Source organism: Oncorhynchus mykiss, chromosome 28 (genome assembly GCF_057628025.1).
Source record: "Oncorhynchus mykiss isolate SJ-2025 chromosome 28, ASM5762802v1, whole genome shotgun sequence".
Lineage (NCBI taxonomy): Eukaryota > Metazoa > Chordata > Actinopteri > Salmoniformes > Salmonidae > Oncorhynchus > Oncorhynchus mykiss.
In genome coordinates, this window is record NC_143049.1 from 11,377,500 (window position 1) to 11,404,581 (window position 27,082).

General features: G+C 45.9%; 3 protein-coding genes across 3 annotated transcripts; 1 reads left to right on the forward strand and 2 right to left on the reverse strand.

Moving 5' to 3' along the window:
- Positions 1 to 18: 18 nt before the first annotated feature.
- Positions 19 to 4,437, reverse strand: LOC110508159 (leukotriene B4 receptor 1-like). Its single transcript, XM_036966980.2, has 5 exons — positions 4,154 to 4,437; positions 2,280 to 2,938; positions 1,826 to 2,026; positions 1,654 to 1,697; positions 19 to 1,535 (listed from the first exon to the last, which is right to left on the reverse strand). Exons 2-5 carry the CDS (start codon positions 2,919 to 2,921, stop codon positions 1,271 to 1,273), a joined length of 1,152 nt encoding a protein of 383 aa, XP_036822875.2. The 5' UTR covers positions 2,922 to 2,938; positions 4,154 to 4,437; the 3' UTR covers positions 19 to 1,270.
- A 2,073-nt stretch (positions 4,438 to 6,510) lies between these two features.
- LOC110508500 (nuclear factor of activated T-cells, cytoplasmic 4) lies at positions 6,511 to 19,735 on the forward strand. The gene is made up of 13 exons (XM_021589057.3): positions 6,511 to 7,558; positions 8,661 to 8,824; positions 9,727 to 10,236; positions 10,321 to 10,496; positions 10,616 to 10,778; positions 16,851 to 16,951; positions 17,060 to 17,161; positions 17,343 to 17,530; positions 17,712 to 17,852; positions 18,001 to 18,056; positions 18,164 to 18,290; positions 18,443 to 19,138; positions 19,299 to 19,735. Exons 1-13 carry the CDS (start codon positions 7,378 to 7,380, stop codon positions 19,367 to 19,369), a joined length of 2,676 nt encoding a protein of 891 aa, XP_021444732.1. The 5' UTR covers positions 6,511 to 7,377; the 3' UTR covers positions 19,370 to 19,735.
- LOC149970713 (stonustoxin subunit beta-like) lies at positions 19,721 to 26,643 on the reverse strand. The gene is made up of 2 exons (XM_090224756.1): positions 26,604 to 26,643; positions 19,721 to 20,220 (listed from the first exon to the last, which is right to left on the reverse strand). Exons 1-2 carry the CDS (start codon positions 26,641 to 26,643, stop codon positions 19,721 to 19,723), a joined length of 540 nt encoding a protein of 179 aa, XP_090080882.1.
- Positions 26,644 to 27,082: the final 439 nt, after the last annotated feature.

Below are 27,082 nucleotides of genomic sequence, written 5' to 3' on the forward strand. Positions count from 1 at the left end.
TGTTAATAGATCAACATCAAATCAAATCACATTTTATTTGTCAGATGGACCGAATACAACAGCTGTAGACCTTACAGTGAAATGCTTACTTACAAGTCCTTAACCAACAATTTAGTATTTACTCAATTAAACTGAAGTAAAAAAATGAAAAATAAAACATCTTGGTCAGAGCCTTGGTTACATCCACCCTGCTTGCAGAGATTTTTCATCCCTGTGTGAATGATTATGTGAGTCGGTGTTCTCAGTCTCTGCTCTGATCTTCCTCACTCCTCTCTTTGGGAACAGCCGTCTTCCATCAAGATATTTGTCGTTGGAGTCACACAGGATGACAATGTTGTCCTCTGTGTGCTGCTCTCGCTGTGTGCTGCTCTGGCTGTGTGGTGTCTGGCTGTGTGGTGCTCCGGCTGTGTGGTGCTACAGCTGTGTGGTGCTCCAGCTGTGTGGTGCTCTGGCTGTGTGCTGCTCCGGCTGTGTGGTGCTCTGGCTGTGTGGTGTCTGGCTGTGTGGTGCTCCGGCTGTGTGGTGCTACAGCTGTGTGGTGCTCCAGCTGTGTGGTGCTCCGGCTGTGTGCTGCTCTGGCTGTGGTGCTCTGGCTGTGTGCTGCTCTGGCTGTGCGCTGCTCTGGCTGGGTGGTGTCTGGCTGGGTGATGTCTGGCTGTGTGCTGCTCTGGCTGTGTGGTGCTCTGGCTGTGTGGTGCTCTGGCTGTGTGCTGCTCTGGCTGTGCGCTGCTCTGGCTGGGTGGTGTCTGGCTGTGTGCTGCTCCGGCTGTGTGCTGCTCTGGCTGTGTGGTGTCTGGCTGTGTGGTGTCTGGCTGTGTGGTGTCTGGCTGTGTGCTGCTCCGGCTGTGTGCTGCTCTGGCTGTGTGGTGTCTGGAGTGATGCTCTCCATGGGGCAGGGGTTGAGAATATGTGTTTGTGTGCTAGTGCTGTGGTTGTTGGGTGTGTGGCTGTCAACGCAGGGTGTTGAATGCCTGTGTGCAATTCAACAAACATTCAAGCGACACAAACAATGAATTAAAGTAAAAAAGGCACATTTGACAAACACATTTACAGAAGAATTGTGGCAGAGAAGTTGGGTCTAGTGAGAAACTTGTGTCTCACATGAGGTGCACTGAATATTGTAGGGATTGTTTCAGATGGTCCCATATGCAAGTAGAGGAGCAGATCTATATAGCAATACAAAACAATGTAAGAAGTCTGTGTGCAGGAGTGCATCGTCATGATGAGTGGATAGCATGTGCAGTGCAACCCTGCATATGAGTGTCTATTTTCATTTCATCATAGCATTGCCCCCAGTGCTGCTGAAAGACAACGTCTCTTTGAGTCTCTTTCCCTCCCTGTCCCTGGTTGTCTGCTGGCCCTTCCTTATCCCAGTGTCCAGAGATGTCCCTTCAAAGAGGCGAGCCATGAAGGCCATGCCGTTCTCTCTGATGTAGGACTTCCCAGCGAACGTGTAGAGAATAGGGTTGGCACAGCTGCTGATGAAGGCCAGAGCGGAGGTCACAGCACGACTGGACTGCCATATTATATATAGTCTGCAGAGGGAGGGATGCAGTACATGTTGCCATTAGTCTTTTTACTATCATTGTATGGTGGTGCTTATGTTATATTAAAATGGAAGGGGAAATGTTGGGTCAGTTGGTGAGCACTTACCTCTTTTTTGTTGCTGAATCGTCTTTCAAATGCTCAGCCACAACCTAGGAGAAGCAACCACAGAGCAAAACCTTTCCTTCATTCCTTCACTGTCAAATAGCACAACTTCCTGTGCTGCTCACCACATTCTGAGTGAAATGTCAAAATGAACCAATCCCTTATGATCACGCACCTGTATTATGTTGATGACGTGATAGGGCAACCAGAAGATGGCAAACATCACAACGATGGCCAGGATGAGATTCTCACTGCGGACCTTGCGATGGAATTTGGTCTGTCTGAGGCGTCTCAGGATGCAGACGTAGCTGCTCACTATAATCCCGTACGGAACCAGGAATCCCACTACAGTCTCAAAGGTGTACTGGAACACCAACTGAACATGAAACATGAGGTAACGATTAACTGCTCACATGCATAGCATAGTGGAATACCAGGCGTATTTGAACATGAATGAGTCTGTCATAACAAGATCTCGAGCAAAAATGTAGGATTGGTTAGGATTTATGATTTTAGTAGTCATATCATGACCGTACCTGTCTCAACATAAATAACAATGCACTTAAACCAGAACAATATATTATGTACCTAACTCCACTATTAACTTAATATTCACTTCTTAAACTTACATGTTGAGGCATTCTGTGATCTGAGGCACAAACCCGTTGGGTTTTGTTCTGTTCGTTACGATCATCCCTCTGCTCCCTGAACACCAGAGCTGGGATAGCCATGAAGAACACCAGGACCCAGAGCACAACTATTGCCCGCACTACCATCTTCTTGCTGGCCAGGGCCGCTACCCGCTGGGGCCAAACCACTGCCACCAGCCTGTGCAGGCTCATCAGCGTGATGAGGAAGATGGAGGCATACATGTTCGTGTTGCACAGGTAAAACACCCCCTTGCACATGTAGGTGCCAAAGTCCCAGTTCCGCCTAGCCAAATAGATGATGAAGAAGATGGTGAGGCACATGAGGGAGCCGTCGGCGCACGCCAGGTTGAGGATGAGGATGGTGGTGACGGAGCGTCGGCGGGCACGGGCCAGGATACTCCAGATGATGAAGAGGTTCCCTGGAACGCCAAGGAGGAAGACCAGGCCCAGGATCAGGGCCCCAATGGCTGTGGTGGCGTTGTTACTCACAACACTGGGATCCTCAACAGTGCTGTTCGAGAACAGGACATTGATGTAATCTTTGATCTCTGTGTCATTGAAGATATCAAGGAAGGAGATGGATGAGTCGGAAGAACGAAGGAAGTCACTGTCATTGGCCATTGGGATTGTTATTGATTCTGAGGGAGAGAGATGAACAGAGAGAAAGAGAAAGAGTCATATATAGTACTATTTGGGTGAAATTCGACCTGTTCTTATGAAGCTTGGATTTGGGAAGTGGCATCGAGCTTGATCTTCGAACCCAAGTTAGGTGGATTGTTTTGCATATTACATATTGTTTGCACCAATTGAATCCAAGTGCCAAAGGGTTGGACTACGGTTTGATTTGGGATTGGAGATACATAGCTCTCTCTATCTCCTATTACTCTTCTCTCCTTGCGGTAGACAATGTTTTTGCAGCACACATAAAATGTGATGCCACTGAATCAGGCAAGCAAATATTCACATTAGGCCTCCTGGCAAACAGTACACTGGCAGAGCACTGAGACGGCATGCTAAAACATGCCAAATGTTAACACTGCTCCTTCGAAAGACTCTCTCTTTCTCTCACAATACTCAACATTGGCACAATCCTATCCTCCTATCATCAAAGGCATTGTACTTGTCTTCCTCCATGCTGTAAGTTCTGTTTCTAACTTTCTGTCAAGTTATGCAGAGGAATGACACCAAATAATGGTTCACAGAAGTGGAAATCGTGTCAATCATCACACTAATTTGACAGGCTATTAACAGGGCAACAAGTTCCCCTCTTCCAGTTATTTTAACAAAGAAAAAAGGGGGGGGGGGGAACGAAATTGAAACAGTTCAAATTGTACTGTATTATAATTGCACTATATGCTGGTTGAATTGCTAGAAAGAATACAACTGTTCTTTGGGAATGTGAGAACATAAAACACACCCTACTTTCCAGACTGCGGCACTATAGCAGCTTTAGTGTCTTTCAAAAGCAGATCAGTGTAGAGATGTGTAAACATGAGGAACCAAGGCAGAGTTAGGTCAACAGCAAGGAACACAGAACCACACAGAGACAGGAAGGGCTCACCAACAGATGGAGAAGAGGGGGAGAGAGGAGACAGAGAGAGATGGAACTTGATGCAATGAGAAAATACATGAAGAAAAGAGGAAAGAAATGTAAAAGTTTTGTAAAGGAATGGAAAGAGAATGGAAAATGAATGAGGAACGATTAAAGAGATATGGAGAGAGAGAGAGAAAGAGAGAGAAAGAGAGAGAGAGAGGGAGCGAGAGAGAGAGAGCGAGACAGAAAATGACAATGAGCATACAATGATAATACAGTATGTGCCAGATAAAAGTTCAGGAGATTTGCAGCCACTCACCTTATTAACCAATTAAGCATTTAGAGGATGATGAAGATGATGATAAAGAGCAATGGATCTGAGTAGGGCATGTATTCTGTGGTGGGATCAGTTTTCTATTTTTCTATGCTCTCTTTTTGTTTCTCTTTTCTGACAGCTCGTATCCCAATCCCTCTCTCTTTCTGACAGACTATGTTCTTCTTTACAACTGCTTTCCCCGATATTGTGCCTAAAAAATGTGCTGCCCCATGCTGTGAGGGGCAAGAGAGGTGTGTTCTCTCTCTCTCTCTCTCTCTCTCTCTCTCATTTTTTTTTAACCTTTATTTAACTAGGCAAGTCAGTTAAGAACACATTCTTATTTACAATGACAGCCAACCCCAGCCCAGACCCAGACAACGCTGGACCAAATGTGCACCGCACTATGGGACTCCCAATCATGGCCAGTTGTGATACAGCCTGGAATCAAACCAGGGTCTGTAGTGACACCTCTAGTACTCAGATGCAGTGCCTTAGACCACTGCGCCACTCGGAAACCCAAATGATACTTCATCTGCTAGTGAAATCTAATAACAATTATGTTATTATGCTCTGCAAAATTTGTAAAAAACAATTGCTGTACAAATTGTTACAATCTTTAAACATTTCCCATTCTCATCCATCACAGTGGATATTTCTGTATCCCCAGGTTACCTATAAGAGTGTGTTGATGACGCAAACATACAATTTTCACAACCATGATCCACCAAACCACACAAGCGCAAACATGTACACAGAGAGAGTGTTAGACACGAATCACACACATGCACACACTTGCTCACAGAGCTCTGACACTTACCCAGGAATGTTGGTTATTTCCGGGGTAGGGCACAAGGTAAAAAGAGGACAGCAGAAGCAGAGACGGAAAGTTAAGGAGTGAGTGAAAAATGATACTCCCTTGTCCAGGTACATAAAGACATGGACCTCACCATCACACACACATTTGATTTCTTCAGAACTGACAGTTGTCAGTTCCTGTCTAACACATTCACCACCAAAACATGCATCCAGCCACTCTCTTTTCTGATTTTAGCTCTGTCGTTGAAATATAAATGTATTATCATAAACACTTCCTTCCCCCTGGTGTTTGGATACACTGAATATATGATATGAGTTTTTAGCAGACACTCTTATCCAGAGCAACTAGGGTTAAGTGCTTTGCTCAAGGGCACATCAACAGATTTTTTTTTAACCTAGATGGCTCAGGGATTAGAACCAGCAACCTTTCGGTTACAGGCCCAACTCTCTTAACCGCTAGGCTACCTGCCACACTCTTTCATCTCCTATACCTCTCAAATTCAAATCTGGACCTCGAAGTCAGTTCCAGTGCTTTTTTCATTCTTCCCCTCTAATCAGAGACTCATTTAGACCTGTGACACCTGGTGGGTGCAGTTAATTATCAGGTAGAACAAAAAAACAGCCGGTACTCCGGACCTCCAGGGTAGGATTTTAACACCCCTGTCCTGTACTGTATATATTCACCTTCTGGGAATGTTATGGAAAGACTGTTCCACTTTTTTTCCACATGGTGGCAACATATCCACATAATTCTATTTTCCTCCGTCAATGAGTATGACATTCAACTGTTGACATCAGCTGAAACCCAGCCTGAGGATTTGACCCACATATCATCCTTCTAATTTGTAACACTCATTTGCCTCCCAAATAAAACGCTACTGATTATATCAACTCTAAAGAGCTCTTTTTAAATTTCTTGCCAAAACTCCATGAAGGCCAGATAATTCTGAAAGACACCATAATCCTACTGAATTATCCCAATCCCCCCCAATTTAAACTATAACCCTAAATAATAAGCAGTCTTTAGGCAATGCTCAATCTTGATTGTGCAACAACATTCACCAAATTGAACTATCTTAATTTGGATAAAAGATACCATTACCCACATCCCCAAGAGTATGAACTATAGAAAGTGAGACACAAAAAAAAAGCTTCCAACTCCTGTATAGCATAATGATTGTGAGAACTGGAGGAGGGGTGAGCGACGGAGAGAAGGGGGGGGGGGGGGGGGGATAGAGAAAGAGAGGGAGGGAGCATGTTTATTTAAGCTTTTCGTCTCCCGTCTCAGACAGAGTGCAGACAGACTACAGAGGATAATCAGAAACAGATCTCGCAAGGCAAGGCGAGGAAGGGAGGAAGAGAGGGAGGGGGTGAGCCTGGGAGAGCTGGAGGAGGGAAAATAGAAAGGGGGAGAGGGGTAATGGGAGGAGAAAGGGAAGAAAACAGAAGAGGGGTGGGGGCTGTCATGTAAAACACCACAGGAAACAGCCTGGCCTCTTCATGCTCTCTGAGTGACAGCGAAGCATCATTGTCCTTCTTGTGACAAAGAGCACTGGGACATTCAGTGAGGCCACAGCAGGGAGGAACAGCCCACCAGCCAAACATCTGGCTCAAGAGGGCCAGTTCATTACTTGTATTACACTCGAGTTGATGCCATTTAAAAAGTTTGGTGATGGGGGAGGCAGAAAACGCCTGGAAATACAAGGATGTGATGTCAAACTGTCAGAGGAAATGTGTGCAATAATCTACAGTATATGCCACATAACTGATTAATTATTCATAAGAACTTGGTAAAAAATCTCAAAGCAAGCAAACCTCCTCAGCTCATGGACATAGGCAGGGGGAGAGGGGAGGGGGTCTCCTTGACTGACAACCCAAATGTCCTATGGAATTCCAGTAACGGTCCAACTGTGCTGAGAAACCCACCCAAAGGCAATTAAGGGTAAAGTACTACAAAAATATTTGATACACTTTTTTTTCTGGTCGAATAGAAGAAAGGATGGCGAGAGAGCAATAGAATGAAACACTGATAGCCTGTGATGGAATAGATAGATAACGGTCCGATCGTTTACGAATTTCAAAGAACTCAACGATATAGGCTAGCCTACGCATAACATTTGTCTTCTCCAAAACTTCGAATGAAATAGATGAAGCGGTGGTCCAAAAAGATGTCTTATCGGCGGAAGACATTGTAAAAAGTTACAGAGAGAGTTTCTGAGCAAGAACGACCACAATAACGAATGTTGGACCTACCCTTGAACGTATACATTTTGCGAAAACGTCGATGTTTTTTTTTTTAAAGGACCAAGGAAAGTATTATTATTATTGGATCACACTTAGGTAGATCTCAATCTTTTCAGCCAGGGTGTTCTCTTCATCAGTCTCTCTGATTTATTCCGCGTGCTGAGGGGATGGGGGCCGCGCCGGGTTCGGGCTGGGAGGAGGGGGAGTTCGAGTTCAAGTTGGTTTTTGAGGAGGACCCGCCGCGCCAACTCCGGGGCCCATCCCCGCTGCGCAACGCGGACCAGGAGCACACCGTCGCAGGGGAGAGGACAGAGAGCTCCCTGTCGCTCCCAACGTCGAGCAATACTGGTTAGAACACTTTCTTGGATAGTGTGTGTGAATGTGTGTGACAGTGAGAGAGAGATTGACAGAGAGAGAATGACAGGAAGGGAAAAAGAAGATGGTCAATGGTTCCCAATGTTGACGCCTAATCCACACTGTAGTGATTTGTCTCTGTGTGGTGTATGTCATGATAATTATTTAGTTTGACTTGATCTGAGTATGTTCATCATTGGTAAAAGTATGAGGCCTCCTGTTCTCTCTGCCCCCCCCCCCCCCCCCCTCTCTCTCTCTCTCTCTCTACCTGGATATAGATAAGTTATGTGTCTGGATGTAGGCCTAGTGTGTGCTTGTCTGCGTGTGGGGGATGTGTGTGTTCGTGTGTATGGAGTTTGCGTGCTGTGTATTGCATGCTTGTGCTTGCCTGTATCTTGTGTGATTGTGTGTGTGTGTGTGTGTGTGTGTAAGGGCAGAATTCAATGTGGTTCTAATCAGCTGTGCGTGTGAGTGAAGTTAACAGCTGCCATCTGGATTGAAACCTCAATCTCTGTTTACCGAGCATGCACCACACCTCCCTCCCTCCGTTCTCCCTCCTTTACTTTCTCCCTCCCTCTCCTTCACCCCCTTTCTTCTAACCCCCCCTTTCAGCTTTCATACACACCCCTCTCACCCACCCACGCATCTCTTTGCCGCCCACACTGGGCATAAAATAGTCATACCACACCCTATAGCCTTAAACGTACTACAAGAGAAGTTACCACGGTGCGTACTGTACCTCTTCACTGCTGCACTAGGCTGACCAATGATCCATAATGGACACTGGACAGTGGTGGACACGGTGCTTTACAGTGACCCTAACTCCCTGGTACTGTCTACTGCACCACCACGCCACAGGAGGGTAATGTTTAGTGTAATGTGCAGTTAAAACACCAGTAAGGGACATTTCCTTACCTATTGTATTACCATTTTTGAGAGTTAGGGATACTTTTTCTAGTAGTAGTTTCACTCTTCAACGTGAATGTATTTTGTCTCTGTACTCTCTTAACAGTGAACTCAGTAGGATACAGCTTACCATGTCAACTGTAACTGAGAGACTCCTGACACTTGTTCCACCTTTTGTGTTTGGTCACAGACAGCCACCTGGCGGCCACTCATGTAGGCCAGCCAATCGGCATCCCTACCCCACCGTCTTCTTCAGCCAGTCAAAGGGCTGGGATGCATTCCCCGCCCCCCAGGCGTGCCTTGGTGAGGGAGTTCAGCGGGACTTATGAGAGTCTTCCAGCGCGATCTGTACAAGTGAGTGGTCAGAGATGGGCCAGTTACTCTCCTGGTCAGTGAGAGTGGGACAGAGATGCTGGAAACCATACCTGTCCTTACAGTATGGTCCCTACTGTACATGTCTCTATTGTTAACCCTATCAGTCCCGAGACCCCAGCAAAAATCAGCTTTTCATTTTACATGACTTTCATTTATCTGCATGTCTAGCTGTTATATTTAGCCTCACAATGAGGCGTTTTACCAACAAGTACAACACAAAAACCATTTGACATAAACTGTCGCCTTCAAATGTCAACACAAAAAAGGTCCAAAGCAAAGCAACAATTTAAAAAAAAATCAAAATAAAGCTGTAAGTACAGAAATGATTTTCTCAGTGGGAAATGAATATCCACCTAGTCAGTGACAACCGTGTGGAGTATGTGACAGCAACGATGTGAGCTTTTTACAGTATTATAGACGCTATGTCCTACAGATGTGCTATGATCTTCTATGTAGAAATACCCCTTACCTTCCAGCGACTCCTATGCAGCTTGTGAGAGTCATAGAACAAAACATGTCCATGTTTCTGAGAGTCTCAGCTTTTCATAGATATGTTTAATAGTTTGTAACTCTAACCATTTGGACTCTACAGACGTTTCTGTAAAAAGACCCGTCCCGGGACCGTCTCTGGGATCTGCCCTTGTCTCACAAACACTGCTCTAGCTTAGCCCCGGTTAATCACACAGACTAATGGTTGTTACCAACAGAAGCAGAAGAAATAGACAAATTCATTGGTACAAGAGGTCTGTAGCTCAAACGCACAATGTTAAAGGGGTTAGAAGTCCAAATCGCACCGGCGTTGCAGTGGGACTCACTGGGTCAATGTTCTGACATATGTCTGTCTGTATGTCTGGTTTTCTCCATCTCTCTCTCTCTCCCAGGTCTCAGAGTCCCGTGTGTTGGAGTGCCCTAGCATCCAGATCACTACTATCTCTCCAGAGGATGACACTGCCCCAGCAGGAAGTAACTACTGGGACACAGGAGGTGGCTGGGAGAGGGAGCGCCTCTACCTCCCCTTACTGGACCCATTCTGCTACCGCGACGGCGGCACCGGCACTGGGTCCCTGAGCCCAAGCCCGGCCTCCAGCCCCTCTTCTCGTGGCTGGCTCAGTCCTGCGTCCAGCTGTGATTCGCTGCTAGTAGAGGAGGAGGATCTCAATGAGGTCACTTCCCATTTCTGCCTGTCGCCCTCCTCCCGGCCAACCTCCCCGGGGGGTAAGAAGCGCAGGAACTCCCCCCTGGCCTCCCCCTGCACCTCCCGCAGGAGCAGCTACTCTGAGGACCACTCCTGTAACCAGGAGGAAGGAGACTCCACCTCTCAGTCACAGGGTCCCAACAGCAGCTTTGAGCTGAGCATCCCACAGAAGACCAGGAAGACGTCACTGGAGCAGGTCAGCTGGTGGTTTGTAGATCTTAAGTTCCATAGTTTGTTTTCATGCTCAACCAGTCTGGTGTCCCTGGTTTGTGTCCTCCAGGTTTCCCCCAGGGAGGTGGAGCAAGTGCAGGCTCCAGCCCATAGCTCCCACTGCCCACTCCCAGAGCCGCTGCAGCAGAGGAGAGAGGCCCCTTCCATGGGCATGGACTACCTGTCTGTGCCCCCTGCTCTGGGCTGGGGGAGGACCAGAGCCAGCGCCCACAGCCCTCTGTTCAGGTTACACAATGTGTTTATACAGTATCCCTCAATAGTGTGTTGCAATTATTATTCGTTGGGTGGCCAGGATGTTCCCCTCAGCCCCGCCCACACATCTGACTGGTCCATTGTTCTTACAGATCCAATGCTCTGCCACCACTTGATTGGCCTCTGCCAACTCAGTTTGACCAATATGAACTGCGTATCGAGGTGCAGCCCCGCCCACACCACCGAGCCCACTACGAGACGGAGGGAAGCAGAGGAGCCGTCAAGGCATCACCAGGGGGACATCCGGTTGTTAAGGTATAATAAGTCAATTAAATTGATTATGGTTTCAATCCCAAACTAACACATACTGTATGAATTGAGTGTGCAAAATATTAAGAACACCTGCTCTTTCCATGACATAGACTGACCAGGTGAATCCAGGTGAAAGCTATGATCCCTCACTTGTTAAATCCACTTCAATCAGTGTAGATGAAGGGGAGGAGACAGGTTAAAGAAAGATTTTTAAGCCTTGAGACAGTCGAGACATGGATTGTGTATGTGTGCCATTCAGAGGATGAATGGACAAGACAAAAGATTTAAGTGCCTTTGAACAGGGTATGGTATTAGCTTCCAGGCGCACCAGTTTGTGTCAAGAACTGCAACGCTGCTGGGTTTTTCCATGCTCAACAGTTTCCCGTGTGTATCAAGATTGGTCCACCACCCAAAGGACATCCAGACAACTTAACACAACTGTGGGAAGCATTGGAGTCAACATGGGCCTGCACCTCTTTCGCCATCTGGCCCGGTCCCTTCGTCGACACGGCGCACCGCCGTACCACCACGACTGGTCCGCAGACGTAATTCCATAGCTGTGCCTTCAACCGGCCTTTGCCGGACGTCAGAGCAGACGCTTCTACTTACCCCGGCCTGCTAACTTTAAACGCCGTGTCTCCCGCGTGCTAGCGTAGCAACGACTGCCCCGCGGCTTCCCTGTTCCATCTATTGCTGTACACTGGACCCTATGATCATTTGACTGCATAGCTGATGCCTTTGTCTTAGCTGATTAGCTGTTGTTGTCTTAACCTTTGTTGTCTTAGCTAGCTCTCCCAATCAACACCTGTGATTGCTTTATGCCTCGCTTTATGTCTCTCTCAAATGTCAATATGCCTTGTATACTGTTGTTTAGGATAGTTATCATTGTTTTAGTTTAATGTGGAGCCCCTAGCCACAATCAACATGCCTTAGATACCTCCTTTGTCCCATCTCCTACACATGCGGTGACCTCACCCAGTATAACCAGCATGTCCAGAGATGCAACCTCTCTTATCATCACTCAGTGCCTGGGCTTACCTCCACTGTACCCGCACCCCACCATACCCCTGTCTGCACATTATGCCCTGAATCTTTTCTACCACGCCCAGAAATCTGCTCCTTTTATTCTCTGTCCCCAACGCACTAGACAACCAGTTTTGCTAGCCTTTAGCCGTACCCTCATCCTACTCCTCCTTTGTTCCTCGGGGATGTAGAGGTTAACCTAGGCCCTGCGTGTCCCAAGGCACTCTCATTTGTTGACTTCTGTAATCTGTAATCGAAAAAGCCTTGGTTTCATGCATGTTAACATCAGAAGCCTCCTCCCTAAGTTTGTTTTACTCACTGCTTTAGCACACTCCGCCAACCCTGATGTCCTTGCCGTGTCTGAATCCTGGCTTAGGAAGGCCACCAAAAATTCTGAGATTTCCATACCCAACTACAACATTTTCCGTCAAGATAGAACTGCCAAAGGGGGAGGAGTTGACAGCCTGCAAAGTTCTGTCATACTTTCCACGTCTCTGCCCAAACAGTTCAAGCATCTAATTTTAAAAATGAATCTCTCCAGAAATAAGTCTCTCACTGTTGCCGCCTGTTATAGACCCCCCTCAGCTCCCAGCTGTGCCCTGGACACCATATGTGAATTGATTGCCCACCATCTTCAGAGTTCGTTCTGTTAGGTAACCTATACTGGGATATGCTTAACACCCCAGAAGTACTACAATCTAAGATAGATACCCTTAATGTCACACAAATCATCAAGGAAACCACCAGGTACAACCCTAAATCCGTAAACATGGGCACCCTCATAGATATTAGCCTGACCAACTTGTCCTCCAAATACACCTCTGCTGTTTTCAATCAGGATCTCAGTGATCACTGCCTCATTGCCTGCATCCGCTATGGGTCCGCGGTCAAACGACAACCACTCATCCCTGTTAAATGCTCCCTAAAACACTTCTGCGAGCAGGCCTTTCTAATCAACCTGGCCTGGGTATCCTGGAAGGATATTGACCTCAACCCGTCAGTCGAGGATGCCTGGTCGTTCTTTAAAAGTCGTTTTCTCACCAGCTTAAATAAGCATGCCCCTTTCAAAAAATGTAGAACTAAGAACAGATATATATATATAGCCCTTGGTTCACTCCAGACCTGACTGCCCTTGACCAGCAAAAAAACACCCTGTGGCGGACTGCAATAGCATCGAATAGTCCTCGCGATATGCAACTGTTCAGGGAAGTCAGGAACCAATACACACAGTCAGTCAGGAAAGCAAAGGCTAGCTTTTTCAAACAGAAATTTGCAACCTGTAGTCCATGGAGAACAAGAGCACCTCCTCCCAGCTGCCCACTGCACTGAGGCTAGGTAACACTGTCACCACCGATAAATCCATGATAATCTAACATTTCAATAAGCATTTCTCTACGGCTGGCCATGCTTTCCTCCTAGCTACCCCAACCCCTGCCAACAGCTCTGGACACCCCGCAGCTACTTGCCCGAGCCTCCCCAGATTCTCCTTCACCCAAATCCAGGTCGCAGATGTTGTGAAAGAGCTGCAAAACCTACAAATCAGCTGGGCTAGACAACCCTCTCTTTCTAAAATTATCCGCCGCCATTGTTGCAACCCCTATTACCAGTTTGTTCAACCTCTCTTTCGTATCGTCCAAGATTCCTAAAGATTGGAAAGCTGCCGCGGTCATTCCCCTCTTTAAAGGGGGTGATACTCTAGACCCAAACTGTTATAGACCTATATCCATCCTGCCCTGCCTTTCTAAAGTCTTTGAAAGCCAAGTTAATAAACAGATCACTGACCATTTCGAATGCCATCATACCTTCTCCGCTGTGCAATCCGGTTTCCGAGCTGGTCATGGGTTCACCTCAGCCGCGCTCAAGGTACTAAACGATATCATAACCGCCATCGATAAAAAACCTTACTGTGCAGCCGTCTTCATCGACCTGGCTAAGGCTTTCGACTCTGTCAATCAACGTATTCTTATCGGCAGACTCAATAGCCTTGGTTTCTCAAATTACTGCCTCGCCTGGTTCACCTACTTCGCAGACAGAGTTCAGTGTGTCAAATCGGAGGGCCTGTTGTCCGGACCTCTGGCAGTCTCTATGGGGGTCCCACAGGGTTCAATTCTCGGGCCAACTCTTTTCTTTCTATATATCAACAATGTCGCTCTTGCTGCGGGTGATTCCCTGATCCACCTCTACGCAGACGACACCATTCTGTATACATCTGGCCCTTCTTTGGACACTTTGTTAACTAACCTCCAAACAAGCTTCAATGCCATACAACACTCCTTCCGTGGCCTCCAACTGCTATTAAACGCTAGTAAAACTAAATGCATGCTTTTCAACCGTTCGCTGCCCACACCCGCCTGCCCGACTAGCATCACTACTCTGGACGGTTCTGACCTAGAATACGTGGACAACTACATACAGTGGGGCAAAAAAGTATTTAGTCAGCCACCAATTGTGCAAGTTCTCCCACTTAAAAAGATGAGAGAGGCCTGTAATTTTCATCATAGGTACACTTCAACTATGACAGACAAAATTAGAAAAAAATCCAGAAAATCACATTGTAGGATTTTTAATGAATTTATTTGCAAATTATGGTGGAAAATAAGTATTTGGTCAATAACAAACGTTTATCTCAATACTTTGTTATATACCCTTTGTTGGCAATGACAGAGGTCAAACGTTTTCTGTAAGTCTTCACAAGGTTTTCACACACTGTTGCTGGTATTTTGGCCCATTCCTCCATGCAGATCTCCTCTAGAGCAGCGATGTTTTGGGGCTGTTGCTGGGCAACACGGACTTTCAACTCCCTCCATAGATCTTCTATGGGTTTGAGATCTGGAGACTGGCTAGGCCACTCCAGGACCTTGAAATGCTTCTTACAAAGCCACTCCTTCGTTGCCCGGGCGGTGTGTTTGGGATCATTGTCATGCTGAAAGACCCAGCCACGTTTCATCTTCAATGCCCTTGTTGATGGAAGGAGGTTTTCACTCAAAATCTCACGATACATGGCCCCATTCATTCTTTCCTTTACACGGATCAGCCGTCCTGGTCCCTTTGCAGAAAAACAGCCCCAAAGCATGATGTTTCCAACCCCATTCTTCACAGTAGGTATGGTGTTCTTTGGATGCAACTCAGCATTCTTTGTCCTCCAAACACGACGAGTTGAGTTTTTACCAAAAAGTTATATTTTTTGGTTTCATCTGACCATATCACATTCTCCCAATCTTCTTCTGGATCATCCAAATGCTCTCTAGCAAACTTCAGACGGGCCTGGACATGTACTGGCTTAAGCAGGGGGACACATCTGGCACTGCAGGATTTGAGTCCCTGGTGGCGTAGTGTGTTACTGATGGTAGGCTTTGTTACTTCCATTTCCTAATAATTGCTCCCACAGTTGATTTCTTCAAACCAAGCTGCTTACCTATTGCAGATTCAGTCTTCCCAGCCTGGTGCAGGTCTACAATTTTGTTTCTGGTGTCCTTTGACAGCTCTTTGGTCTTGGCTATAGTGGAGTTTGGAGTGTGACTGTTTGAGGTTGTGGACAGGTGTCTTTTATACTGATAACAAGTTCAAACAGGTGCCATTAATACAGGTAACGAGTGGAGGACAGAGGAGCCTCTTAAAGAAGAAGGTCTGTGAGAGCCAGAAATCTTGCTTGTTTGTAGGTGACCAAATACTTATTTTCCACCATAATTTGCAAATAAATTAATTTAAAAAAAAATCCTACAATGTGATTTTCTGGATTTTTTTTCCTAATTTTGTCTGTCATAGTTGAAGTGTACCTATGATGAAAATTACAGGCCTCTCTCGTTTTTTTAAGTGGGAGAACTTGCACAATTGGTGGCTGACTAAATACTATTTTGCCCCACTGTATACCTAGGTGTCTGGCTAGACTGTAAATTCTCCTTTCAGACTCATATCAAACATCTCCAATCCAAAATCAAATCTAGAATCGGCTTTCTATTTCGCAACAAAGCCTCCTTCACTCATGCCGCCAAACTTACCCTAGTAAAACTGACTATCCTACCAATCCTCGACTTCGGCGATGTCATCTACAAAATAGCTTCCAATACTCTACTCAGCAAATTGGATGCAGTCTATCACAGTGCCATCCGTTTTGTTACCAAAGCGCCTTATACCACCCACCACTGTGACCTGTATGCTCTAGTTGGCCCTCGCTACATATTCGTTGCCAGACCCACTGGCCCCAGGTCATCTATAAGTCTATGCTAGGTAAAGCTCCGCCTTATCTCAGCTCACTGGTCACGATAGCAACACCCAGCAGTAGCACGCGCTCCAGCAGGTATATCTCACTGGTCATTCCCAAAGCCAACACCTCTTTGGTCGCCTTTCCTTCCAGTTCTCTGCTGCCAGTGACTGGAACAAATTGCAAAAATCGCTGAATCTGTAGACTTACATTTCCCTCACTAACTTTAAGCATCAGCTATCTGAGCAGCTAACCGATCGCTGCAGCTGCACATAGTCCATCTGTAAATAACCCACCCAGTCTACCTACCTCATCCCCATATTGTTTTTATTTACTTTGCTGCTCTTTTGCACACCAGTATCACTATTTACACACCATCATCTGCTCATCATCATCTGCTCATCTATTACTCCAGTGTTAGTCTGCTAAATTGTAATTACTTTGCTACTATGGCCTATTTATTGCCTTACCTCCTCATGCCATTTGCACACGCTGTATATAGACTTTCTTTTTTTTCTATTGTGTTATTGACTGTACGCTTGTTTATTCCATGTGTAACTCTGTGTTGTTGTTTGTGTCGCACTGCTTTGCTTTATCTTGGCCAGGTCGCAGTTGTAAATGAGAACTTGTTCTCAACTAGCTTCCCTGGTTAAATAAAGTTGAAATAAAAATAAAATAAAAAAATAAAATCCCTGTAGAACGCTTTCGACACCTTGTAGTCCATTCCCCGATGAACTGAGGCTGTTCTGAGGGCAAACGGGGGGTTGCAACTCAATATTAGGAAGGTGTTCTTAATGTTTTGTACCCTCAGTATATATCTAAACAATAACTCTCTTTTCTGTCTCTCCCAGCTGACTGGGTACACAGAGAGACAGCCGCTCTCTTTGCAGGTGTTTGTGGGAACAGCTGATGACAGGTCCATCCGGCCTCATCCTTTCTATCAGATTCACAGGTAGGCGACCATGCGACAATACTACAGTGAATCTGTGATTGTATGTGCCTCCTCAGTGTTTTGGTGTGTTTTTGTATTTATTGTAAAAGCGTTTCTTCTGATCCTCAGGGTGACAGGGAAGATGGTGGGCACTGCCAGCCAGGAGAGCGTCCAAGCTGGCACCAAAATACTGGACATCCCCCTCAACCCAGATACCAACATGACTGCGCTGTGAGTAACAGAGAAACAAAGAGAATGGACACAAAAGGTTTGGATGGAGTAACAGAATAGGCAGAAAGAGTAGCTTTCCTGTGTATGTATATGTGTGTGTACTAAGTAAGTGTGTAGATGGTATTTTGTACCAGTGTGTGTGTGTCTATGTGGTGAATAAGACAGCCTTTCTGTCTCTCAGCATTGACTGTGCTGGCATTCTGAAGCTGAGGAACTCGGACATCGAGCTGAGGAAAGGAGAGACGGACGTAGGGAGGAAGAACACGCGTGTGCGCCTCGTGTTCCGTACCCACCTCCACCTGGCCCCTCACGTGGCCCCGCCTGGACGGGTGCTGGCCCTGCAGGTCGCCTCCCTTCCTATAGAGTGCTGTGAGTAGCCAGCCAACAATCACAGTCAACTCTCCCTGTCCTGACACTTTCTTTGAGTTTGTATTTTGATAAGGTATCATATTTAGCAATATCCTAGCGAATCATCTGTCTTCTCTTTCTCTCTCTGTGTCTCTCTATCTATCCCTCTCTCTCTCTCTCTCCTCTCAATCTCTCTCCTCAGCCCAGCGCTCTGCTCAGGAGCTGCCAGTGGTGGAGTCGGTCAGTCTTACATCCTGCTCTGTGGAAGGAGGGGAGGAGCTACTGTTGGGTGGGTCTAACTTCCTGCCCATGTCCAGAGTGCTTTTTATGGAAAGAGGGACAGGTAATGACGTGTGTGTGTGTGTGTGTGTGTGTGTGTGTGTGTGTGTGTGTGTGTGTGTGTGTGTGTGTGTGTGTGTGTGTGTAAGCATGATTGTGTACAATTCTTCAATGTTCAATGTATAGGTATAATTTATATCCTTATTTACCAGATGGAAAGCTACAGTGGGAAGAGGAGGCACATGTTGACCGTGACAACAGTAGTGAGGTAAATAATCTGTTTCTGGGTGTATGTGTGTTTGAGTGTGCGAGCATAAGTGTTCATGCACATGTACGAGAATTGTAATGTACATTGTTCATGTTGTCCTCCCCCAGTGCTTGCTGTGTGTGCGAGTTCCAGCCTATAGCGACCTCTCAGTGAGCCGCCCAGTATCTGTGTGCCTTTACGTCTCCAACGGGAAGAGAAAAAGGAGCAGCACTCACTGTTTCAAGTACCTGCCGGGTGAGTCTCGCCTCACTTCATCCATCAGCCTCTCAGCTGAGACTGGAACTATCTTTGTTGTTTTTGGTTCATTTTGAACAATTCATCTCCATGGTATTTATCTACGTGGTCAGGGACCAGACTACATATTACCACTTATTTTTCACCCTCAGTCATGTTTAAAGAGGAGGACCCTCTGCTGTCGCATCCCTCTGCCTTGCCCCTGGAGGGGGTGACACTCTGCTCCATGAGGGGGCCCAGCAGGGTGGACAGCGGTGTGCACCGGGGGAATGATCCCATGCTCGAGGAGGGAGGACTGGCCTTCCACCTTCCCCCCTACCCTTCAGCCTGCTCTCCCCCCTACCCCGGCCAGAGCTACCAGGAGTACTGCCACAAGCCGGAAGCTGTGGAGGAGAGCAGAGGTTCTCTGTCGGAGAGACACCCCAGCTTTGAGAACTTGGAGCTGGGCTTCACTGAGCTACTACCTCCCTTTTACCCCAGAGTCCCCCAGCCTCCCTCCCCCTCCCCTTGGCTGGACTCCCCATACCTGTCTTCTTCCCCCTCTCCCTCCCACTCCTCCTCTCTGAGTCCCTTCCCCTCCAGCAGCCCCATCTCCTCCTCCCCTCGTCCCCCCATGACTACCTCTCCCTTCCCCCACTACCCCTACCCTCATGAGGTCTGCCCCTCGCCTCCTTCCAACCCTAGCCCGTATCAGGACTTCTACCCACCACCGTACTCCCACTATGAGGTATGGGACCACCAGGGCAGGGGACCTGGGGAAAGGGAAGCTCAGGCTGGACCTAAAATGCAGGAGAGCCCCCTGGAATTTGCCAGCTCATCATCCTTTCACCACATTACATTAGAGGAAGGTGAGAAGTTTGTGGGAGGTGTTCATTGGTGTTGGTCTCCATCGTTACAACAGTGACAATACATTTGTACCATGTTTGTTTGTATAGATTTATTGATACAGTATACAGCATGAATTCATATATAAATGTCTGACTGGTTGCTTTGTCTTTTTGCCTGCAGTGAATGAGTTCATAGGAGAAGACATCAGATCCTTCCATTCGGGCTCACAGATGGACAGCCAACCGGGATGACAAGCTCCGTACTGTCCTGTCTTGTTCTGTTTTTATAGTATGAAGTGCGTTATTGATATCATATCACACCTTTTCCTATGCACTTGGTTTCTGACGTATTGCTCAAGTATGGCAATACTGAATGGGGATTAAATAAAAGGGCACGGTTGTAAGTATGATCGAAGGTCACTGTTACAGTTTATATAAGGGAGACTAATGTTTTTAACCTGTTTTCAATATAAATTATACAAGTAAATGTCTGTTATGGGTCTGTTTGTGTATATAGCTTTAGTGTGCTTGTGTGTGCTTGAATAGATTGCCATTCTCTCCACCTGGGAGTCTAATATCTGTTATCACTGGAGCAAAATAAATTTAGCTCTGTCCAAAGCCCCTTGGTTGAGTGGCCCGAGTGAATACAGTCTGGACAGTATGGAGGAGGGTAATTGTTTCAGAGACGCTGTAGAAGGACAGATCTCCAGCCCTGTGATCCAGGTACACCCCTACCCTACAGGACTCAGGGCCAGGGGCAGGTAGTGTAGTCTCTATGTTGTTATGTAGGAAACTACAGGCTTCTTTGGTGCAAAGTAAACCCCAGTACGTATCATTGAGGCCAAACTGGGCTTCTGGACCAAAGCCCATCCTGCTGACGTTGTTGTAAGAGACTGCTATGTAGGCCTTCTTCCCTCTCCACTCTACCTCCCAGTTAAAGTGGGCCCCAGACAGACCATTCTTACACAGCACCTGGAGAATGTGGAACCTCTCTGGATGGTTGAGGCACAGTTTGGGTCCCTTCATTGTCACTTCCTGGTCTCCCTCAGTCAGGTGGAGGTTGTAGAAGACTGTGTTTGGGTTTAGTGTGAGCTGACAGGAATCTGTGGAGAGAGAGGAGAGGGAGAAAACAGAGCAGATATAATTAGGATGTGTGATTGGTGTAGAATAGACCTTACCTTGTGCGATAACATAAATGTACAGTCGTGGCTAAACGTTTTAAGAATGACACAAATATACATTTTCACATAGTCTGGTGCCTCAGTTTGTATGATGGAAATTTGCATATACTCCAGAATGTTATGAAGAGTGATCAGATGAATTGCAATTAATTGCAAAGTCCTATTTGCCATCCAAATGAACTGAATTGCCCAAAAACATTTCCACTGCATTTCAGCCCTGCCACAAAAGGACCAGCTGACATCATGTCATCAAGGCTGGAGATCACTCTGTCATGCTGATTGAGTTCGAATAGCAGACTGGAAGCTTCAAAAGGAGGGTGGTGCTTGGAATCATTGTTCTTCCTCTGTCAACCATGGTTACCTGCAAGGAAACACGTGCCGTCATCATTGCTTTGCACAAAAAGGGCTTCACAAGCAAGGATATTGCTGCCAGTAAGACTGCACCTAATCAACCATTTATTGGATCATCAAGAACTTCAAGGAGAGCAGTTCAATTGTTGTGAAGAAGGCTTCAGGGCGCCCAAGAAACTCCAGCAAGCGCCAGGACCGTCTCCTAAAGTTGATTCAGCTGCGGGATCGGGGCACCACCAGTACAGAGCTTGCTCAGGAATGGCAGCAGGCAGCTGTGAGTGCATCTGCACGCACAGTGAGGTGAAGACTTTTGGAGGATGGTCTGGTGTCAAGAAGGGCAGCAAAGAAGCCACTTTTCTCCAGGAAAAACATCAAGGACCAACTGATATTCTGCAAAGGGTACAGGGATTGGACTGCTGGGGACTGGGGTAAAGTCATTTTCTCTGATGAATTCCCTTTCCGGGAAAAAAGCTTGTCCGGAGAAGACAAGGTGAGCGCTACCATCAGTCATGTGTCATTCCAACAGTAAAGCATCCTGAGACCATTCATGTGTGGGGTTGCTTCTCAGCCAAGGGAGTGGGCTCACTCACAATTTTGCCTAAGAACACAGCCATGAATAAAGAATGGTACCAAGACATCCTCCGAGAGCAACTTCTCCCAACCATCCAGAAACAGTTTGGTGACGAACAATGCCTTTTCCAGCATGATGGAGCACCTTGCCGTAAGGCAAAAGTGATAACTAATTGACTCGGGGAACAAAACATTGATATTTTGGGTCCATAGCCAGGAAACTCCCCAGAACTTAATCCCATTGAGAACTTGTGGTCAATCCTCAAGAGGCGGGTGGACAAACAAAAACCCACTAATTCTGACAAACTCCAAGCATTGATTATGCAAGAATGGGCTGCCATCAGTCAGGATGTGGCTCAGAAGTTAATTGACAACATGGCAGGGCAGATTGCAGAGCTCTTGAAAAAGAAGGGTCAGCACTGCAAATGTTGACTATGCATCAACTTCATGTAATTGTGAATAAAACCATTTGACACTTATGAAATACTTGTAATTATACTGAAGCAGCAAACTTTGTGAAAATTAATATTTGTGTCATTTTCAAACTTTTGGCCACGACTGTATACTTTAGCACCAATGCGTCCTGGTCACCATAAAGAAAGAAATGGATGCCCAATTGAGTGAGATTTTTGATATTAGATAGATTTTTGAAGTATTGCTCTGAGAGGACAGATACATTGTAAGAATTCAGATATTGTCTGGGGCTCTGGTGTGTGGACAATCTCCACTGTATTGACTGCATATGTGAAATGTTCAGTGAATAACAACAAACGGCTATCCACAATTATGCACTAATTAATTTCATAAAACGATTGAAGAGCAATACACATTTTTGTCAGTTTTATGAAATAGGTCATATACCACTGCCAGGTGGCAGGTAATGAAGCTCTATTTAAGTGCTGGTGTTGAATATTTTACATATCAGTGTCGGACCTGCTCTTAGAATCTGTAACCAATTCTCTTTCCAGACGTCTTCTAGTCTCTCTGTTAGTTCAGAGGTGGCTTTTGACACCGCTCCAAAACAACAGGTCTGACCCAACAGGTCTGACCTTGGATAGATCTGTAGTTCCAGGACTGGGGGGTAGGAATGGGCATATCTAGAGAGGGAACAGTGAGCGAAGGATACAAAATGATAGAAATTTGAAATCCAGATCGAAAACCATATAGTTTTATGATCAAATATACTTGAGGAAGCTGAGGACGAAAGACTGAGCTGGAGAAGCTTTTACACACACAGGATCACATCAGATTCCTCCAAAAGCTTCTCCAGCTCAGTCTTTCTTCCTCAGCTAAGCTACCTCTTGCTCCAGTCTCCTCCTGGACTCTGATCGGCTCTCTCACCTCACAGCACCTCTAAGGAGTGAATCAGATCCCCCTCACTTTAAAGATCCTCTCAACGTCCTCCATTGCTGGCTGTGCAGAGTGCTGGTGGGAGACAGAGAGGAGTCACAGCGATGATTAAGCCTTTGCTTTTGCCAAGAACGTTCTGTGACGAACAGAGTTTCCTCCCTACATTGTGGCTCAGTGAACAGAGATTCCAAAGCCTCCCTCAGCTCCTGAACCTTCTTCTCTCTACCTGGGATTTTCTCCTGGGATTGGTCACAAATTCTCTCCAACTGTCTCTATTGAAAATAAAAATAGAGATAAGGACAGGCAAGCTGTGACTATCATGTTAAAATATTACTACTGTAGATTTTAGACAGAAATGTACTTTGGAATTCCACAAGGGTTGTAAACGATTTTCTTCAACTCATATGCTTCTTTCTCAAGTCTATTGGTAAACCATATGAAACTCCCTGAGGATTGATGTCTGCGCCCCTGCGGAAATCTAATTAGCATAATAAAAAACATCACCATGAAAATATGTCAGTTTAAGATAAAGATGTCCGTTTTTTTGCATTGGAATGCGTCTCAATCCACCACATCTGCATATGTGACACTTCCACGTCTGCGCTGAAAGGTGACAGAGCGAGAGCGGTGTTTGTCAGACCGTGAGACATCCCGAAAATCAGTCTTCTCACAAAATCGTCAGTAGCGTCCGAACGGTTTGGCCTACAAACTATTATGGGAAGATGAGAACACCATGGTGTCCTCCGTTTTGCCCTACGACCCCCCACAAGCGTCTTTGGACTCATCTGAAGTCAGTCCAGCTGATCTGCCAACTTCTGTCCATAGCGTCCGAACAGTTTTGGCTACACACTAATATGACCCCTCTATGCAAAGGTGAGGCTCTCACGAACACGTACATGTCGGTTTTGTTCTAGGACAGGGCTCACAAGACTCGTCTGAAGGTCTCCCAGTACCAGTCAAAATAATTCATGGAAGTATACAGTATATGGAGACTGTTCACTGAGAAAAATAAAGGGTTAAATACATGTATTTAAAAAATATGTTTCCTGATCTTTCTTCTATCTCTCAGATATAGGACACACACTTCAGATCAAACTTCCTTTAGATATATTTTTTGGGGGGTGGGCGGGACTATCTGTTGTTCCATGTAGGCAATCTGTTATTCACTGCATTTGTATAGGCTAATAGCAGTAAGCCCAAAAACATGTCATCAAATATTTTTTTAATATATTTTTTGGGGATACTTCAAGGGGTCTTAAAATTCTAAATCAAATAGCAAAATGATCCTTGGTATGACCTTAAAACAACTCCAAATAGCTTAGTAGAACCCCTCCCCCAGCTTACACAGGGCTTAGACTATTTTAGTGTAAGAAATAAGGGGTTAAATACATGTAAAAATGCTAAATGATCATTGGCATGATTTTCTGAAAACAATTCCATATAGCTTAAACTCTTATGGGTTAAGACCATGCATTTGATAACAGTTCTCTGACATTACATCTGTATGGAAATGCTTCTCTGTGTCTCTTTCTCCAGTCTGATGAAGAAATAAGAGGATGCATGTTGAATCATAATCGGAGGGTGATGACAAATATTTACTTTTGCACACTTAGAGAACACACCCCCTTTACAAAGTTGCGCAACTAAGAAGAGTAATACAGCACTCATATCCTCTGGTCCCTATGGGGCGTGTGAATGCTATGACAAGCCCCACCTGTCGGTCTGTCCTCCCTGCTGTAGCTGAGACTGTATCGTGGCCCCTGTGTTGATCCATCACACACAGCAGACAGACACCCTCCTGATCAATATGGCAGTAGATCTCCAGTAATCTGTCATGCTGTGCTGTTGCCACTGAGGTTACCTGTGACACTTTTGATAAAAACATACCCCAGTGCATGTGTTATATAAAACACAAATCATCAGTGTCATTGATATTGCCATTGATATGAACAGTCATTTCCAACCAAACATCCTTCAACTAAAACCACCACCACAAGGGGGTAGCAGCATCCTCTGCAAATGACAACAGATGTGTTTCTAACGCCATTTGTTTGGTGGCAACAGCTGATATCAGGCTTATGATAAAGAGCCGTTGGGCTAACAGTGAGGCCATTAACCCAGAGCCTGAGTGAGGTTGATATAAAACAATATCCTCATAGGACACTAACTATAGCAAATCTGTTTTTGGGCTTTGGGGATTGAGAGTCGGATAGGGTCGGATAGGGTCAAGAAGACCTAAACGTGATAATGTGTAATGGGGATAGGATGACGACAAATGAAGAGTAGAGAATGGGGAAACAGGATCCACTTTTCTTTTCGTTTCACAACGTAGCAAGAAGGTATTAGTATTTCAATGATTGTACTTGACTTGTTTAAAGGTCTTTCTCACGTCGGCTGCGGAGAACGTGATCACACAGTCTTCCGGAACAGCTGGTGCTCTCATGCATGTTTCAGTGTTATTTTCCTCGAAGCTAGCATAGAAGTAGTTTAGCTCTTCTGGCAGGCTCGTGTCTCTGGGCAGCGCTCAGTTGTGCTTCCCTTTGTAGTCTGTAATGGTTTGCAAGCCCTGCCACATCCAATGAGCATCAGAGCCGGTATAGTACGTTTCGGTCTTAGTCCTTTATTGACGTTTAGCCTGTATGATGGTTCGTCGGAGGGCATAGCGGGATTTCTTATAAACTTCCGTGTTAGAGTCCCGCTCCTTGAAAGCGGCAGCTCTAGCCTATAGCTCAGTGCAGATGTTGCCTGTAATCCATGGCTTCTGATTAGGGTATGTACGTACAGTCACTGTGGGGATGGCATCATCGATGCACTTATTGGTGAAGCCAATGACTGATGTGGTGTACTCCTCAATGCCATTGGAGGAATCCCTGAACATATTCCAGTCTGTGCTAGCAAAACAGTCCTGTAGCTTAGCATCTGCTTCATCTGACCACTTTTTTATAGATCTAGTCACTGGTGCTTCCTGCTTTAATTTTAGCTTGTAAGCAGGAATCAGGAGGATAGAATTATGTTCAGATTTGCCAAATGGAGGGCGAGGGAGAGCTTTGTATGCGTCTCTGTGTGTGGAGTAAAGGTGGTCCAGAGATATTTTTCCCTCTGATTGCAAATTTAACATGCTGATAGAAATTCAGTAAAACTGATTTAAGTTTCCCTGCATTAAAGTCACCGGCTACTAGGAGCGCCGCCTCTGGGTGAGAGTTTTCTTGTTTGGTTATGGTGGAATAAAGCTCATTCAATGCTGTCTTAGTGCCAGCCTCAGTCTGTGGTGGTATGTAAACATCTACGAAAAATACAGATGAAAACTCTCGAGGTAGTCAGTGTGGTTTACAGCTTATCATGAGATACTCTACCTCAGGTGAGTTATAGCTTGAGACTTCATTAGATATTGTGCACCAGCTGTTATTTACAAAAATACATAGTCCGCCGCCCCTTGTCTTACCAGACGCTGCTGTTCTATCCTGCCGGTACCGTGCATAACTAGCCAGCTGTATGTTGATAGTGTTGTCGTTTAGCAATGACTCTGTGAAGCATAAGATATTACAGTTTCGAATGTCCTGTTGGTAGTTTAATCTTCCGCGTAGGTCATCGATTTTATTCTCCAAAGTTTGCATGTTTGCTTGCAGAATGGAAGGAAGTGGGGGTTTATTCGTTCAAATGCAAATTCTCAGAAGGCAGCCCGCCCTCTGGCCCCTTTTTCTCTGCCTCCTCTTCACGCAAATCACGGGGATCTGGGCCTGTTCCCGAGAAAGCAGTATATCATTCGCATCGGGCTTGTCGGACTCGTTAAAGTAAAAAAAGGATTCTGCCAGTCCGTGGTGAGTAAGAGTCATAAGAGACGATAGCGGCAACATTAAGTAGAAAATACGTTTAAAAAACAAGTTACAAGCAACGCAAATAAACAAACGAAAAAACAGTCGATTGGGGACACATACAATGTCAGCCTTCTTCTCCGGCGCCTAGAGGTTGGAGTGGATATTCTAGTGACCACATTATTGTGCCAGACATTTTCTGGAACAGAACAAACTCATTACGTCCAAAGTGGGAGTTGTTGCCCTCTCCTCTCCTGGTCATCTCTTTGTATGCCACAGCCCATGTTAATGCCACTACCCCTCTACTCGGCCTCCCAGTAGTAGTGCCTTGACAGAGCCTCAGTGCACAGCACTCCAGTGATCAAACCTCTCTGGGTAGTCAGGACAGGAGTGGTCCCTGGCCCTCACTGGCACCACCCTGTTCTCCTCAGACATAAGCTGAGCTGACAGGAATCTACGAGGGAAGAGGATGGAGGGAAGGAAAGGAAAGGAGGAGTCAGTTTAGTCAAGTACAACACTAATATGAAAGGAATGGTAACAAGAGGATGAATAGAATCAACAGAACACTGCCACGATGCAGATTTAGCCCTGAGCTAAGACCAGATGCAGCACTCTTGTCATTAATGGAGTTGAAACTGACTTAAAGTATAATAAGATCTCTGGTCTGATCTGGGGCTCTGCAGGAGTTTCACTGTGCCTGC

Bases quoted from the DNA above. Each gene is read 5' to 3' on its own strand.
- LOC110508159 (XM_036966980.2), bottom strand. From the start codon at position 2,921: ATGGCCAATGACAGTGACTTCCTTCGTTCTTCCGACTCATCCATCTCC. The intron at 1,698-1,825 runs GTGCGTGATCAT...TGCTTCTCCTAG, and splicing joins ACGTCATCAACATAATACAG to GTTGTGGCTGAGCATTTGAA. The intron at 1,536-1,653 runs GTAAGTGCTCAC...CTCCCTCTGCAG, and splicing joins GATTCAGCAACAAAAAAGAG to ACTATATATAATATGGCAGT.
- LOC110508500 (XM_021589057.3), top strand. From the start codon at position 7,378: ATGGGGGCCGCGCCGGGTTCGGGCTGGGAGGAGGGGGAGTTCGAGTTC. The intron at 10,237-10,320 runs GTCAGCTGGTGG...TGTGTCCTCCAG, and splicing joins GGAAGACGTCACTGGAGCAG to GTTTCCCCCAGGGAGGTGGA. The intron at 19,139-19,298 runs GTGAGAAGTTTG...TTTTGCCTGCAG, and splicing joins CCACATTACATTAGAGGAAG to TGAATGAGTTCATAGGAGAA.
- LOC149970713 (XM_090224756.1), bottom strand. From the start codon at position 26,643: ATGACCAGGAGAGGAGAGGGCAACAACTCCCACTTTGGAC. The intron at 20,221-26,603 runs GTAATGAGTTTG...CTCTCTCCACAG, and splicing joins CAACAACTCCCACTTTGGAC to ATTCCTGTCAGCTCACACTA.